The sequence below is a fragment of the Nicotiana tabacum genome, chromosome 22 (genome assembly GCF_000715075.1).
Source record: "Nicotiana tabacum cultivar K326 chromosome 22, ASM71507v2, whole genome shotgun sequence".
Taxonomy (NCBI): Eukaryota; Viridiplantae; Streptophyta; class Magnoliopsida; order Solanales; family Solanaceae; genus Nicotiana; species Nicotiana tabacum.
This window is the reverse complement of record NC_134101.1, coordinates 205,905,259-205,919,440: the sequence shown is the minus strand read 5'-3', so window position 1 is coordinate 205,919,440 and position 14,182 is coordinate 205,905,259. Positions and strand designations below refer to the sequence as shown.

Sequence of the window (14,182 nt, the reverse complement as noted above, 5' to 3'; positions counted from 1 at the left end):
GGAATTTGTTGGCCCAAGAATAGGTGAAGTTTTGAAGATTAACAAAAGAACTCAGACATGGACCAGGTCCATCTTGTGAAGCACAATCATGATCAACCTGTACATGTGAGATGTACGTGAAGGAAATAAATCCAACTGATCAAGAAGCAATATCTCCTAATCTGATCGAAAAGGTTGCATATTGGATAAGGAGAGAAAGACTCCTTACATAAAGAGAATGCAGTTTAGGCTGAAGATAGTGTTAGAGTTTGAGATCATCATGAACACTTCTACGATTGAAGAGTAGCAATTGAATCCTAGTCAAACTCTAATCACTAACCTATTAAATGTCAGTGTTGTTCTCGTTTACAAGTAATGCACAAAGCAGAAGTTAAACATAAATTTAGAGCAAAAGAGCAAGGCGATTTTGCAAGCAATTTATGTGTGATTTGAGTGTACAATCCTGAAGCTACTTGAACGAGATAGAAGAACCAGTTCCATGTGTCTATCTTTTATTCTAGTTCAATTGTAGTAGGTTATTTTACATTGTACCTTTCAGCTTTCATAGAAGCAATTGTATTAGGTACCTAAAGTGTTCAAGTTAGAGTTAACTTGAAGTTGTCGCAACAGTTGAGGCTGTGTGCCACAACGGGATTAGAGTTAATCCTTAGGTTTACAAAGAGTGTTTGTAAATGCTATTTTGGCTCAGTGATTTTAGTGGAAGTGTGGGAAAATCCTACTGAGTAGTAGGCCATGATTTTTTCACCTTTTGAGCCAGGTATTTTCCACGTAAAAATCATTGTGTTCTTTATTTTCTGTATTTATTATTCCGCAAACAGTAGTAGTTGGAACACCTAGAAGAACCAGGTTCTTCTATAGTCCAGTTAAGCAAAAATTGGGTACCATACAAATCACCCCCCTCTTGTGTGTTATTAACGCTTAAAACATCAACCAAGAATAGAACAGTCATAGGTACTAGATGGGTGTTGAGAAACAAGTTGGATGAACAAGGAAATATCACAAGGAACAAGGCCAGACTGGTGGTTCAGGGATACAATCAAGATGAGGGCATTGACTATGATGAGACATTTGCACCTGTAGCTAGAATGGAGGCTATAAGAATGCTGATAGCCTTTGCTGTCCACATGAAATTCACTTTATACCAAATGGATGTAAAGAGTATGGATACTTAAAGGAGGAAGTGTTTATCAAACAACCTCGTGGATTTGAAAGTGAAGAATTTTCTGACTATGTGTTCAAACTGGATAATGCTATTTATGGTCTGAAACAGGCTCCTAGAGCTTGGTATGAAAGGCTCTCAAAATTCCTCCTAACCAACAACTTTGTAAGACGCAAGGTGGACAACATTCTATTTCTGAGGAGTAAAGGGAGGAATATCCTGATTGTGCAAGCGTATGTGGATAATATTATCTTTGGGGATACCAATGAATCAATGTGCGAGGAATTTGCTGAGATGATGGAAAATGAGTTCAAAATGATCATGATGGGTGAACTGAACTTCTTTCTGGGGATACAAATCAAGCAAACACCTACTGGAACCATGATACGTCAGTAGAAATATATCGAAGAGTTACTGAGGAAATTCAAAATGGACTCTTTCAAGTCTATTGATACCCTCATTGCCATTGCAACAAATTTGGACCTTGATGAAGAAAGGAAAAATATGGAGCAAAAGCTATATAAAGGAATTATTAGGTCACTATTGTACCTTACAACAAACAAACCTAATATAGTGTTTAGTGTGGGATTATGTGCAAGATTTCAGGAAAATCACAAGGAATACCACTTGAAGGCTGTCAAAAGAAAACTAAGATATCTCAAGGAGACAACTAACCTCTATCCATGGTATCCCAGATGGTACAACTTTGATCTTGTTAGTTATGCTGATTCTGACTATGCAGGTTTTCATGTTGACAGGAAAAGCACTTCAGGAACAACACACTTTCTAGGTTCTTGTCTGGTGTCTTGGAGAAACAAGAAGCAAAACTCAGTGGTATTATCTACAACTGAGGCTGAATATGTGGCAGCAACATCCTGATATGCTCAGTTACTATGGATAAGACAACAACTAAGGGATTGTGGTATATTTATTGATTGTGTTCCCTTGTTAATTGTGTTCCCTTTTTTTGTGATAACATCAGTTCCATAAACATTTCTAAAAATCCATGTCATCATAAAATAACCAAGCACATTGACATTAGATATCACTTTCTCAAAGACAATGTTGAAAAAGGGGAATATCTCAATTAACTTCCGTAAAATTGAAGATCGAATTGCTGATATTTTTAATAAAGCTCTAAGTAAGAATCATATTGAAAGGAATAAACTAGAACTATGTCTAATCAACTCCCCCACTAAGTTGACTATAGTGATTGGTTAGAAAAAATATAATAAGACGTAGATATTTAATTATAATGTGTTTGATTCAGCTTTGTGCTTGTATTAAGCTCACAAACTCGCATAGAAAATATGGTTGATAACTGTGTTGCATGATACAAATATGAAGTGTTGAAGCTTTATTGCAGAAATGAATAAAGAGTTGGTTCTTTGACTCAGGTTTGTGCCATCCCGTCTTAAGTCACTAGAACTTATATTCTAAAATTATTGTTATACTTAGACTTTTTTTTCAATTGGCATCACTTCGAGTTGTCTTCTAGTCAAAGAGTAAGGGGGAATCCTTGTGTAATTGGAGATGAATTACTCTTGAAATCCTTACAGTCAAAGTAACTGTTATAAGAGTCCCGTTAGAACTCAAATTCATGTCACCTTCACTCTTCCAATCAAATCAGGAGTAGTGCCTTTAAAGGCCCTTATGATTAGCGTTTCTAAACTCACTATTTCTCTCAAACCCTAAGAAAGAATCGAAAGAAATTATCAAGAACTAACCCTTTCTTTCTCTTTTTTGAGTCTTTCATCTAATCGCCATGCCTAAATCTAGTCAAACACCCTCTAAAACTAAATCATCAACCAAGGCTGAAGCAAAACCCAAAATCTTAAAGCCAAAATCAAAGAAAAATGACAAGCCTTCAAGAGAACACACACCCACACCATATCCTCTACCCTACCTAACTCATCTCCCCTGCTCCTACTGCTCATGTTCTTGTCATTCCCATCTCCGCTGCACGTCCTCCTTCAAAAGCTACTACCTATGCACCTGAGCTTCTTATGAAAAATATCTCTGGTACAACCTACGAGTGAGAAGTCACCAGTAGAGGAATCCATGGTAGAAGAACATATAGGGGATCTGGGAAAGGAGGTAGATACAACGGTCGTGGAGCATGTGATTGAGGGGGAATAATGTAAAGAACTAGTACAAAAGGAGGCTTCTGATGGCCTTAATTTTAGTTGGACTGAGGGTCAGGAAAATGATAAAGGTGAGAAAGAAGAAGAGGTTGTGACCAGTCATGAAGGAACATGAAACTCAAAACATGTAAAATGAAGAAGGAAAGAGTGAGAATAAGGGAGTATCTGGAGATGAGAAGGAGATTAATACAAAGGATAAGATAGGTAAAAGGATAATTATGAAGAAGGAGAAAATCTGAGTGAAGAAGAGGAGGTTTCTGAAAGTGAGGGAGAGGATCAAGAAAAGGTAGGTGAGAGTAAAGAAGGTAATGACGAGAGTGAGGTATAAGAAGGAAATGTGAGTGAGGAATCTGAAGGCTCTATGACAATTGGAAACACTATCATAGTTGGTGAAGCGACAAGGGCTCAAGAACCTTAGTCTCTATTGTCTCCTTTCACTGGAGATGAAGAAGTAGCAGTAAAGAAGATGATGTGACACTACGTGAGGTAGGGAAATATTTTTAAAAAGACCACTGAGAAATCTAAAAAGACAACATTTTCAACAAGGAAAGAAGTGGTTCCTTCTGCTAGAACTCCTCTCACAAGGAGTAAAAGAAAGGATATTGATGCACAAATAATAAAGTTGTCCAAGAAGTGCAAAGAAGTCAAAGAAGAAGGTTTCTATTGTGGAACCTGTTGTTAAGGTGGATGGAGAAGATGAGTCTGATTCAGCCTTGCCAGCAAAGTCCGCAACACCAAAGAAAAGAGGAACCAAAGTCACCAAACTTGCTACCTCTTTTGCTAAGGCAAGTAGGGGTAAGACAAAGAAGAATGTTTCAGTTGTAGTTGATCGACTCACAGAATTTAGGAATAAAAAAGTGCTAAATGGGAAGATTCTTGCAAACACTAATGAGAAGGGCATGGCTTAGTTGGTTGAGAAACTTGAGCTACAAGGGTGGAAGCACATATTTGTCAAAGCTTTCCCCCCAGCATGTGTACCTGCTTTGGTGGAGTTCTACACAAATCTCACTTTTGATGGGAAGGTAGTAAAAAGTAAAGTAGGGGGCTTCGACATGGAGTTTGATGCTGAGGAACTAGGACTACTTCTGAATATCCCATCTTTGGGATTTGACAATTACTTGAAGAAGTGGCCAGCCATAGACAATGATGTTGAGACTGGCATTGTGGTCACCAGGAAGTTCTCCCAAATGTTTGAACTAGATGCTCCCCAGAAAGTGTACAAGACTAATATGAACCCCTTTCACAAGCTATTATTTTAGTTTTTGAACTCATGAATTCTTCATAGATCTGAGAGAAGGCATGAGGCTACTCTACTAGACATGGCTGTGATCGAACTGCTTGATACTGGTCGACCTATCATCTCCCTAGCCTGATGATTCAACACATGGCAAGAGGTGCATATATCTTCAAACCAAAGCATGTTATGCCATATGGTTTAATGTTAACTGAGTTATTTGACAAGCTCAAAATTGCCTTACCTGAGCTTAAGTTTTGAAATCACAATGATGTTTTAGATGCCGTTACTCTCAAACAGTATGGCTTTGAGGAGATCAAGGCTAGAGGACCCACAGGATCTGTCATTCTTCCTGGGAACAGTAGGGTTGCAGAACTCAGCAAGAGGTTGGAGTTGACTGTTGATAAGAATGCCAAGCTTCATGAAGACAATAATGAACTATGACAGGAAACTAAGCAACTCAGGGAAGAGCTCCAAAGAGACAGGGAGACCTATGCTCAATAGATTGCCACCCTTGTGAAAGTCTTGACCCCCTCTGCCTCTCACCCTTGAACATGTTACTTCCTAGTGTCCTTAGTTCGTTTGTCTTTCTAGTGATGTCTTATATTTTTTTTGGGGTCTGAGTTGTCTATAGTATGCTTAGTTTATTTTTTTCTAGTGATGAAGACAAGACCCTGGGTTTCTTGTGGCACTACTTAATGTCTCCCATTCCTATACTTTAGTGATTTGCACTCTTTTAGATCATAGGCTTAGTATATTTGCCTTTTCGTATGCTTGTGTTGTCACCTAATAGGCTCTGAATCTTACAATATATGTGCTTACTATCTAACATCTTTTATGTTTTTCGATGATGCCAAAGGGGGGAAGATAAGGTGGGGTCATACATGTACTTGATGTGATTTTCTGGTATGTACTTGATGTGATCATCTAGTTCTTTCATCTGGTTCTTTGATGTAATTGTTGGTTCTGGGTACAGAGTTTGTCATCATTCAAAAGTGGGAATTTGTTGAGTATTGAAGTTTTGATGGTTAACAAAATGTGTCTAACTACTCAAAGAACTAGGTCCTCAATGTAGTTGCTTAACTGTTGTGAAGAACTAGCTTCTCAAGTTAAAGGATCAATTCTTCATGATTGATACTTGTACGTTTGTACAAGACGGTAACTTTATCTCAAAGTTACTGGGTCCAGGTTTGGTGGAAGATGGCTGCTGCAAGTGATAAGGGTCGTTGCTCAAGAAGATATGGATAAGTCAGTTAGAGACAAAAGTCCCGAAGCTTGTGGAATACTTGGAACAAAAGGAGTCCTATCAACGAAGAAGCTGACTATGAATAAGATCCTAGAAGATCTCAAGTCATGTTTAAATAGGATTGAATTTGTACTTCTGAACTATCCTTTTGCACATCAACAACAAAGTCATAAAGTGGTTCACTTGTGTTGAGTACTAGTCATGTACTCCTTCCGAGTTAGTCTAGTAAATGTGTTTTAGGAAATTGAGCTGTAATCAAGTGTTATTATAAACAATTAGTGAGTTGGAGTGAGTGTTTGGGTTTACAAGTTAGAGTTGCTTGTGACTCAAATAGGAGTAGTAGGAGTACTGGGGAGTATTTAATTATAGTATTATAATTGATACATTTTGGCTCATTGTTCTATTGGAGTTGGAGCTAAAAATCCTACTTGGTAGGTTGTGATTTTTGCAATTTTTGAGCCGGATGATTTTCCACGTAAAAATCACTATGTTCATTTTATTACTTGTTTAGTTTTCGCTTAAGGCACACGATTAAGAACCAAGTCCTTTAGCAATTTATAGGGCTCTCAAACTAACACATACATTGACTGAAAGTTAAACTTTAGGCCATGCCCCTGTCCAACTTGTGTCATCCTCTCTTCATTTATTACTTCCTTTTGTCTCCATTTATTGCTTCACTTTCTAGTTAGCTTTGATATGCACTGTAATCTTCCTTTCCAAGCCAGGCAATGATACACCAGTAGCTAGATGCCTAAAAGCCATTATATACCATGTGCATGTGTGTGGGAATAAATGTGATACTGTCCCTTCTATAAAGCAACTTTTAAAAGCTGAGAGCACATGGAAAGAAGATGCTTAACCTATGGAACTAACCTTTAGAATAATAGACAAAGAATTGCATAGATATTTCGGCAAACCAATATAATCCATGATATTACAATCCCATATGAATAAATATGTAGGGAAAAAGGGAAAGGCCAAACCGGAAGCACTCAACAAAATATCACACTAGAATATGAATAAACAAATGCATAACACTTTTGTGTTTGCTTCTGGGTCATGTTAGAATTCAGCAACATTGTACTATGGGCAAAACAATAATCAAACCTCGTCTTCTTTTTTTCTTATTGAAAGTAATTCTAAAGAATTTCGTTAATTTAAGACAGTTATAGTTATGATCACCATCCATTGGGGCTTGAGTTGCCGTCCCTTGTCACCAACTTCCTATTTTATCTAGTAGGCACGTGTCGCTCTTTAACATTGTGTAAGGATCAAATGGTCCCCATTGTTCTCTGAAGCAAGCAAGCACAGGCATGTATGCAATAGTTATCCAAATCAAGAACCAAAAACAGAATGGAAAGGCTGGGCCAAAGGCTGGAAAGTCTGGTCCAAAGGCTCTTCTGTTCTGCTCCAATCTGATGAAGATGATGATTATGATGAGTCTTGAAATTTTACACAGCCTGTCAAAAGCACCCAAATAATGGAGCGGTGGTGGGGAAATGATGGCCCCCTGGGCTCCTACTGGTGGTCACTTAGTCAGTGGACACAAAATTAAATGAAGGCATATGCTACAAACACATGCCATTGTCATTCCCTTGCCCACCCTGCACATGCTTCCTGTCGGTCCCATATCTACACAATCCCTCCCTTTATTCTTTCTTATACTATAAAATATCACTACCCATTAACCAACTCAATATCTTACATCACCAAACTGTTATCACCTCAATAATCACAAATCAAAAGGAAGACAACTTTGAAAAACATAAGTACTATGATATTGTTAAACAAATCAGCAAGCATCTCTAACAACTTCTTATAACCTATGGTTTTGCTAATAATAAACTCTAATATTATTAGGTTATTACTGGGTGGAGGGTGGTTGAGTTGCCAATGTAACACATTGGAGATGTCGGGGGCAGGTGGTGAGGTGGTCGTTGGTAAGGCCGGCTGCCTGCATGAAGGAGTGTATGACTGTCGGACCGACGTACCGGAAACCTCTCTTCACCATGTCTTTGCTTATGCTTTCAGATTTTGAGGTCTTTACTGGAATTTTGTTACAGGCCTTATATTGTGTTGCAATGGGCTTGTTGTTCACAAATCCCCACAGATACTTGTTGAAGGAACCGAATTCCTTCTTGATCTGTAAACAAAATCAAGAAATAATCAAATTAAACACGAGCATGTAAAAGTCATTAAATTGAGGTTCATATTTCATGGTAAGAATCACAAGCATGTAATAGTATGATAAGTCTAACATTCCTCAAGTCAAATGCTTATTTAATTAAATTAGTTGTTCAATTTTATGGAACCGTTTTTGGATGGAAATCTAGTAAAGGGAATTGTTAATACATGTATTACTCCCTCCGGTCCACTTAAGTTTTTTTTCTTTCTCTTTTCGCACATATTTATTCACCTTTCAGCATTAATTAATAATAAAATTGACCATATTAACCTTAATTTGCTGATTGGAAATATAACAAACTACTCTTAGACTTTTTACTTTAAGGGCAACTTTGGAAAGATTTCTTCTTGATATCTTAAAAAATCAAATATTATGCAGGCAAAAAAATATCTTAAGGATCGGAAAGAGTACTTTTTTTGGCTATGTCGATGACATATATGTTATTCTGATTCCATGTGGGGGCATGTGGTTAGGTAATTAAGAGGTCTTCGCTATATGCATGATCTGTCACTAAAAACATATTAATTAATTTGAGACAATGCCAACTAATCTATGCTTCCTACAAGGCTATCCTAATGCCATGTGAATTGTGGTGATTATACAAATGTTGGAAGCACTGAAAAGGAAAAGACAGTTCAAATATCAATTAGTGGTTTATGCAAAGCTAAAGTTAGGTGATTACCTCCAATATTCTGTTAGAGTTGTCAACAGCTCCACGGACTTGGCTCAGCTCTATGCTATAATCCGCACTTTGAGTTATCTTCCTTTCATTGTACCTTGAAACAATTTCTGGATCAAATCCTGAAAATGCATCCCTGTATAGAGAAGCATGCAAAATACAGCTAAGATCTCTGAAGTTCTTAATATGTCTTTCCAGAACAAATGATAAACAGAGGAATAGTGGCAAGAAAAGAAAAAACCCACCTGAAATCTTGTCTTTTCTTTAATACTGAAGCCCAGTCTGATCCAATTTGTGCACCAGTTAACACCAACAATTCAAACAGCAGACTGCATATGCACAATATAGAAATTAATCCCAAAATTATGCTGAAATATGTCTCTATTACCACCCAAAAAAGGGGCGAGGGGTGTTGTGAAAGAAGGTTCTCCCTTTGTTCCACTTTGTTAAGCATTATTTCCTTATTAGTGCATTTGAAAATGAATAATGTATTTCTCTATTTTCTTTATTGAAAGCTTTTATAGTCATACAATTATTATGTCATGTTTAAGTTCAAGGGTTTTGTACCAACATAAATGTTATGACATGTTTAATACTACACAACACAAATGTTATGACATATTTAATACTACAAATTTGAAAAATCTCCATTCCATTCTTAAACTCGATATCAAGTCAAACTATGTATTACTTACTTATCATCATGTACAGGAACTCCCCATTCCTCATCATGGTATTTAATATAGAGAGGGTCTGAAAACACAACAAAACAACAGAAAATTAGTTCCATTTGTAATTAGCATAACCCAGAATCAATAGTAACTCCTGCACAATTCTTTCTGGTTCATGTTCATTTTTCTTAAAAATTAGAATTAAAGTGAAAATTACCCGAATTAGCTGTGATAAAGCTGCATCTTTTTTCTTCTCGAGGATTGGAGGTAGGGGAAGCAGAAGCAGGAGAAGAGGAAAAGTCAGCAGCAGAGACTTTGCCTTCAAACTTAGCTGACTTTGTTCTTCCATAATGAGCTATTCTCATTTTCCTTTGGACTTGCATGTTGGCTACTTGTTCCCTTCTTGCTGCTGCTATACTTCCTGGTGCCTCAACTATCAAAGAAGAAGAGTATTTCAACGAGGAATTTTCCGCACAAGGTATTCCACTGGAATTCTTGGACTTCTTCACTAAATATGTGGATTTAGTAGTGTCTTTTGGTGACACCACTCTCTCAGCACTAGAATTCAAGCCATTAGGATCATCATCCCTCTTAATTGCTGGCTGTCTAGGTGACTTGATTTTAGGAGAGATAGGAGGAGTTGTCACGAAAGGCTTGATTTTTGCGCTAATTTTGTTGCTATTGTTACCATTAGTAGTACATGAAGGAGAAATATCAATTCTTGGTGATGACAAAGGGTGTAACTTGTTCGGTGAACTTTTAAGGGAATTGCGGCGTTCCAAGAGAGGGACTTGGTTCCTATTTGGTTGAAGAACAGGGCGGCCATTGATATGAGAGATAGTTTGTGGGGTAATATTATCAGCACTATTGCTCCTCTGCAATTTAGAATTAGATGAACACATCTTTTTAATCTATAAAGGACTTGAGTAGGTTTGTTATTTTCTTGGAGGAGAATGAATGAATGAGTGAAGAAATAGCAAAAGAAGCAGAACAAATGAGAGTTGAGGTTAATGTATAGAGAAGGTGATCAATCGCTCTCAAAGGGATTAAGAGGAAGGAGAGTGTTTAGAAAAAAGGAAAGAATGTGGGGGATTTTATAAATAGTGGAAGGAGTGGGGGGCTTTAAGATTTTGGTTTGGGTTCTTTTTTTTTTTTGGGGGGGAGGGGGGGAGATAGGGGTCACGAGGAGATGAATTACTAAACTCAACCAACAATATAATGCAAAGATATTACAAGTTATGCATCTCTTGATTACATGAACAAGTGAATATGTCATGACCCCAACCCCGGTCGTGATGGCGCCCAACACACTGCTAGGCAAGCCTGACCAACTAACAACCCTTTCTGTTTTCTTATAAAAATCATTATCAGCTAACACAGTTAAATTGCTAAATTACTCCAATAAGAGTTTAAGACAACGAGTTAAATATGCGGAAATTCAGATGATAATACCACTACATAGCCCATACAGATCTGGTGTCACAAGTCTCGAGCCTCTAGTACAAGTTTAACAACCTAATACATGTCCATCTAGGGAATACTAATTAATAACAAGGATAGAAGGGAGAGATCAGGGCTGCGGACGCCATGCAGCTACCTCGATGCTCCCGGATATGCGCTGCTCAACTCAACCTCAGATGCACCTGGATCTGCACGCAAAGTGCAGGGAGTAATGTGAGTACTCCGATCCAGTGAGTAAGAAGCATAAATAATGACTGAGAATAAGAAATCACGGAAAACACAAAGTAATCTATATTCCGGCAGTTAAAAAAAACAAGTAATATGAGAGTAATAAACCAATGGAAGCGAAATGTAGAAATACTACAACAAATAAGCAGTTAAGTGACATACATATAAAGAGAAATCAACACATAGAACAGTACCCTATAGTACCCGCTGCGGCGTGCAGCCCGCTCCATTTATTTATCGTCGACGGCGCTCACTGAGGGTGTGCAAACTCCGGGAGGGGCCCATTGCGGCCCAAGCGCAATATCAAGCCATCTCGTGGCATCAAATCTAGGCCCTCGGCCTCATATCAATATCAGTATAACACTGCTGCAGCGCGCAGCCCGATCCCATAGTATCCTCACATCTGGCCCTTGGCCGTACTCAGTCCAGAAATCATATAAGCCCCTTGGGCAATAATATAATAGTAGTTCTCAGCCCAAAACATCATTTAATATGTCTTTTAGTTTCAAAAATCGAGTAAAAGTGGCTGAGTTGTAAGACAGAAGAAAACGGCACGACTGAGTTCAAGTAGTAAGTCAAACAATGAGGAAATAGTAAATAAACTCCCCGGAGGATTCAAAGAATTGGCAAGAAGCCCAAATGACAATCAGTCCAAATAATGATGATAACAAATAAGCTTTAATCAAATACGCAGTAGAAGCATCACTCGGGACGGACCAAGTCACAATCCCCAATAGTAAACGACCCGTGCTTATCATCAAGCGCGTGTCTCACCTCAATATAGCACTACGATGTGCAAATCCGGGGTTTCAAACCCTCAGGACATCATTTACATTCATTACTCACCTCGAACCGGCGAAATCTCTAGCTCGCGACGCCTTTGCTCCTCAAATCGGCCTCCATGTGCGTCGAATCTATTCAAAAATCAGAACGAATACGTCACAATATGCTAAGGGAACAAAGCCTAAGCGAAAACAATTAACAAAGGGCACTATTCCCGAAATTACCAAAACCCGAGCCCCGGGCCCACGTCTCAAAATTTGACCAAATTCACAAAACTAGAATCCTTATACTCTCACGAGTCTAACCATACAAAAATTATCCAATTTCGATACCATTTGGTCCCTCAAATCATCGTTTTACATTTTTGAAAGGTTTCACAATTTTCTTCCCAAATTCCATCCCAAATCACGAATTAAATGATAAATTCAGTGATAGATTCATGTACTCTAGCCAAATCTGAGTTAAAATCACTTACCCCGATGATTTTCTTGAAAAACCTTTGAAAAATCATCAAAATCCGAGCTCTCTAGTTCAAAATATTAAATAAAATCTAAAACCTCGTATTTATAGAGTACCCCTCAGATTTCAGCCACCGAGGCCGCATCAAATCGACCGCGGTCCGTGCTAGCCAGTGTTGTCCGCGCAAAAACAACCGCGACCGCACAGGCCTTCCTTTGCAGTGACAGGCTTTAGTATTTTGGCCATAACTTTCGCTACAGATGTTCAAATTGCAATATCTTTACCTTTCTGAAAACTAGACACGAAGGGCTATAACTTTTGTTTTTGAATCATCTCAAAATTTCTTTGTAGATCAAAAGATATGAGCTTCCGAAGTAGGACCAGCGGAACATTTGTTCACCGCGGTCGCGCCCACTTTTGTGCGGTCCGCAGGACGCCTACCGCAGCCACGCCCGCTTTTGTGCGGTCCGCACTGCACTCACCGCAGGCGCACTTATTTTTGTGCGGACTGTGTGGGTGAGTTCTGGGGCCTGCAACCCTCCTGGACCTGCTACAACTATGATTTTTGGCCTAAAACATCCCGGAACTTACCCAGTATCCCCGAAACTTCAAACTAATTGTACAAACACATCTCATTACATCGTTCAAACTTGTTCAACACTTCGGAATGCTTACAACGACATCAAATCATCAATTTAACATAGGATTCAAGCCTAAGAACTCCAAGAACTCTTAAATTATGCTTTCGATCAAAAAGTCTATCAAATCACGTCCGAATAACCTGAAATTTTGCACACACATCCCAAATGACACAACGAAGCTACTGAAACTCTCGGAATTCCATCCCGACCCCTATATCAAAATATCGCCTATCAACCAGAAATTGCCAAATATCAATTTCGCCAATTCAAGCCTAAATCTTCTCTACAACTCCAAAGCCCATTCCGATCGCGCTCCTAAGTCAGAAATCACCTCCCGAAGCTAACCGAACAATCAGAACTCACATCCGAGCCCTCTAACACATAAGTCAACATCCGGTTGACTTTTCCAACTTAAGCCTTCTTAAAAGAGACTAAGTGTCTCATTTCTTACCAAAATCCTCTCCGAACTCAAACTAATCAACCCGATCACATAAAACACGGATACGAAGCATAAAGAAGCTGAAATGGGGGAAAACGAAACGGTAACTAATAAGACGACTGGCCGGGTCATCACATCCTCCCCAACTTAAACAAATGTTCGTCCTCGAACGAGTCAAGAAACATACCTGAAGCCTCGAATAGGTGAGGATATCTGCTCCGCATATCCTGCTCGGTCTCCCAGGTAGCCTCCTCCACGGGCCGACCTCTCCACTGCACTTTCACTGAAGCTACATCCTTTGACCTCAACTTCCGAACCTGACGACCCTTAGCTCCACATCATAGGTCAAATCATCGTCCAACTGAACTTTGCTGAAGTACAAAACATGAGACAGATCCCCAATATACTTCCGGAGCATAGAAACATGAAATACCGGATGCACGCTAGACAAGCTGGATGGCAAAGCAAGCTCATAAGCCCCTTTCCCAATCCTCCGAAGTACCTCAAATGGCCCAATAAATCGCGGACTCAACTTTCCTTTCTTTCCAAATCTCATAACACCCTTCATGGGCGATACCTTCAGCAAGACCTTCTCACCAATCGTGTAGGATACATCTCGAACCTTCCAGTTTGCATAGCTCTTCTGACGCGACTGTGCTGTACGAAGCCTCTCCTGAATCACCTTCACCTTCTCTAAGGCGTCCTGAACCAAATCTGTCCCCAATAGCCTAGCCTCGCCGGGCTCGAACCAATCAACCGAAGATCTATACCACCTCCCATACAAAGCCTCATACGGAGCTATCTGAATACTCGACTGGTAGTTGTTGTTGTAAGCAAACTCTGCAAGTGGCAA

General features: G+C 39.0%; 1 protein-coding gene across 1 annotated transcript; it reads right to left on the bottom strand.

Annotated features, from left to right (window-relative positions):
- Positions 1–6,697: 6,697 nt before the first annotated feature.
- Positions 6,698–10,385, bottom strand: LOC107820753 (uncharacterized). The gene is made up of 5 exons (XM_016647093.2): positions 9,536–10,385; positions 9,343–9,400; positions 8,893–8,976; positions 8,651–8,783; positions 6,698–7,926 (listed from the first exon to the last, which is right to left on the bottom strand). Exons 1-5 carry the CDS (start codon positions 10,218–10,220, stop codon positions 7,648–7,650), a joined length of 1,239 nt encoding a protein of 412 aa, XP_016502579.2. The 5' UTR covers positions 10,221–10,385; the 3' UTR covers positions 6,698–7,647.
- Between the last annotated feature and the right edge of the window lie 3,797 nt (positions 10,386–14,182).

What these genes read in the sequence shown, in the direction of transcription:
- LOC107820753 (XM_016647093.2), bottom strand. Translation starts at nt 10,220, where the DNA reads ATGTGTTCATCTAATTCTAAATTGCAGAGGAGCAATAGTGCTGATAAT. An exon ending in GTTCCTGTACATGATGATAA is followed by an intron (nt 8,977 to 9,342) that starts GTAAGTAATACA and finishes GTGCATATGCAG; the next exon opens with TCTGCTGTTTGAATTGTTGG. An exon ending in AAGAAAAGACAAGATTTCAG is followed by an intron (nt 8,784 to 8,892) that starts GTGGGTTTTTTC and finishes TTCTCTATACAG; the next exon opens with GGATGCATTTTCAGGATTTG.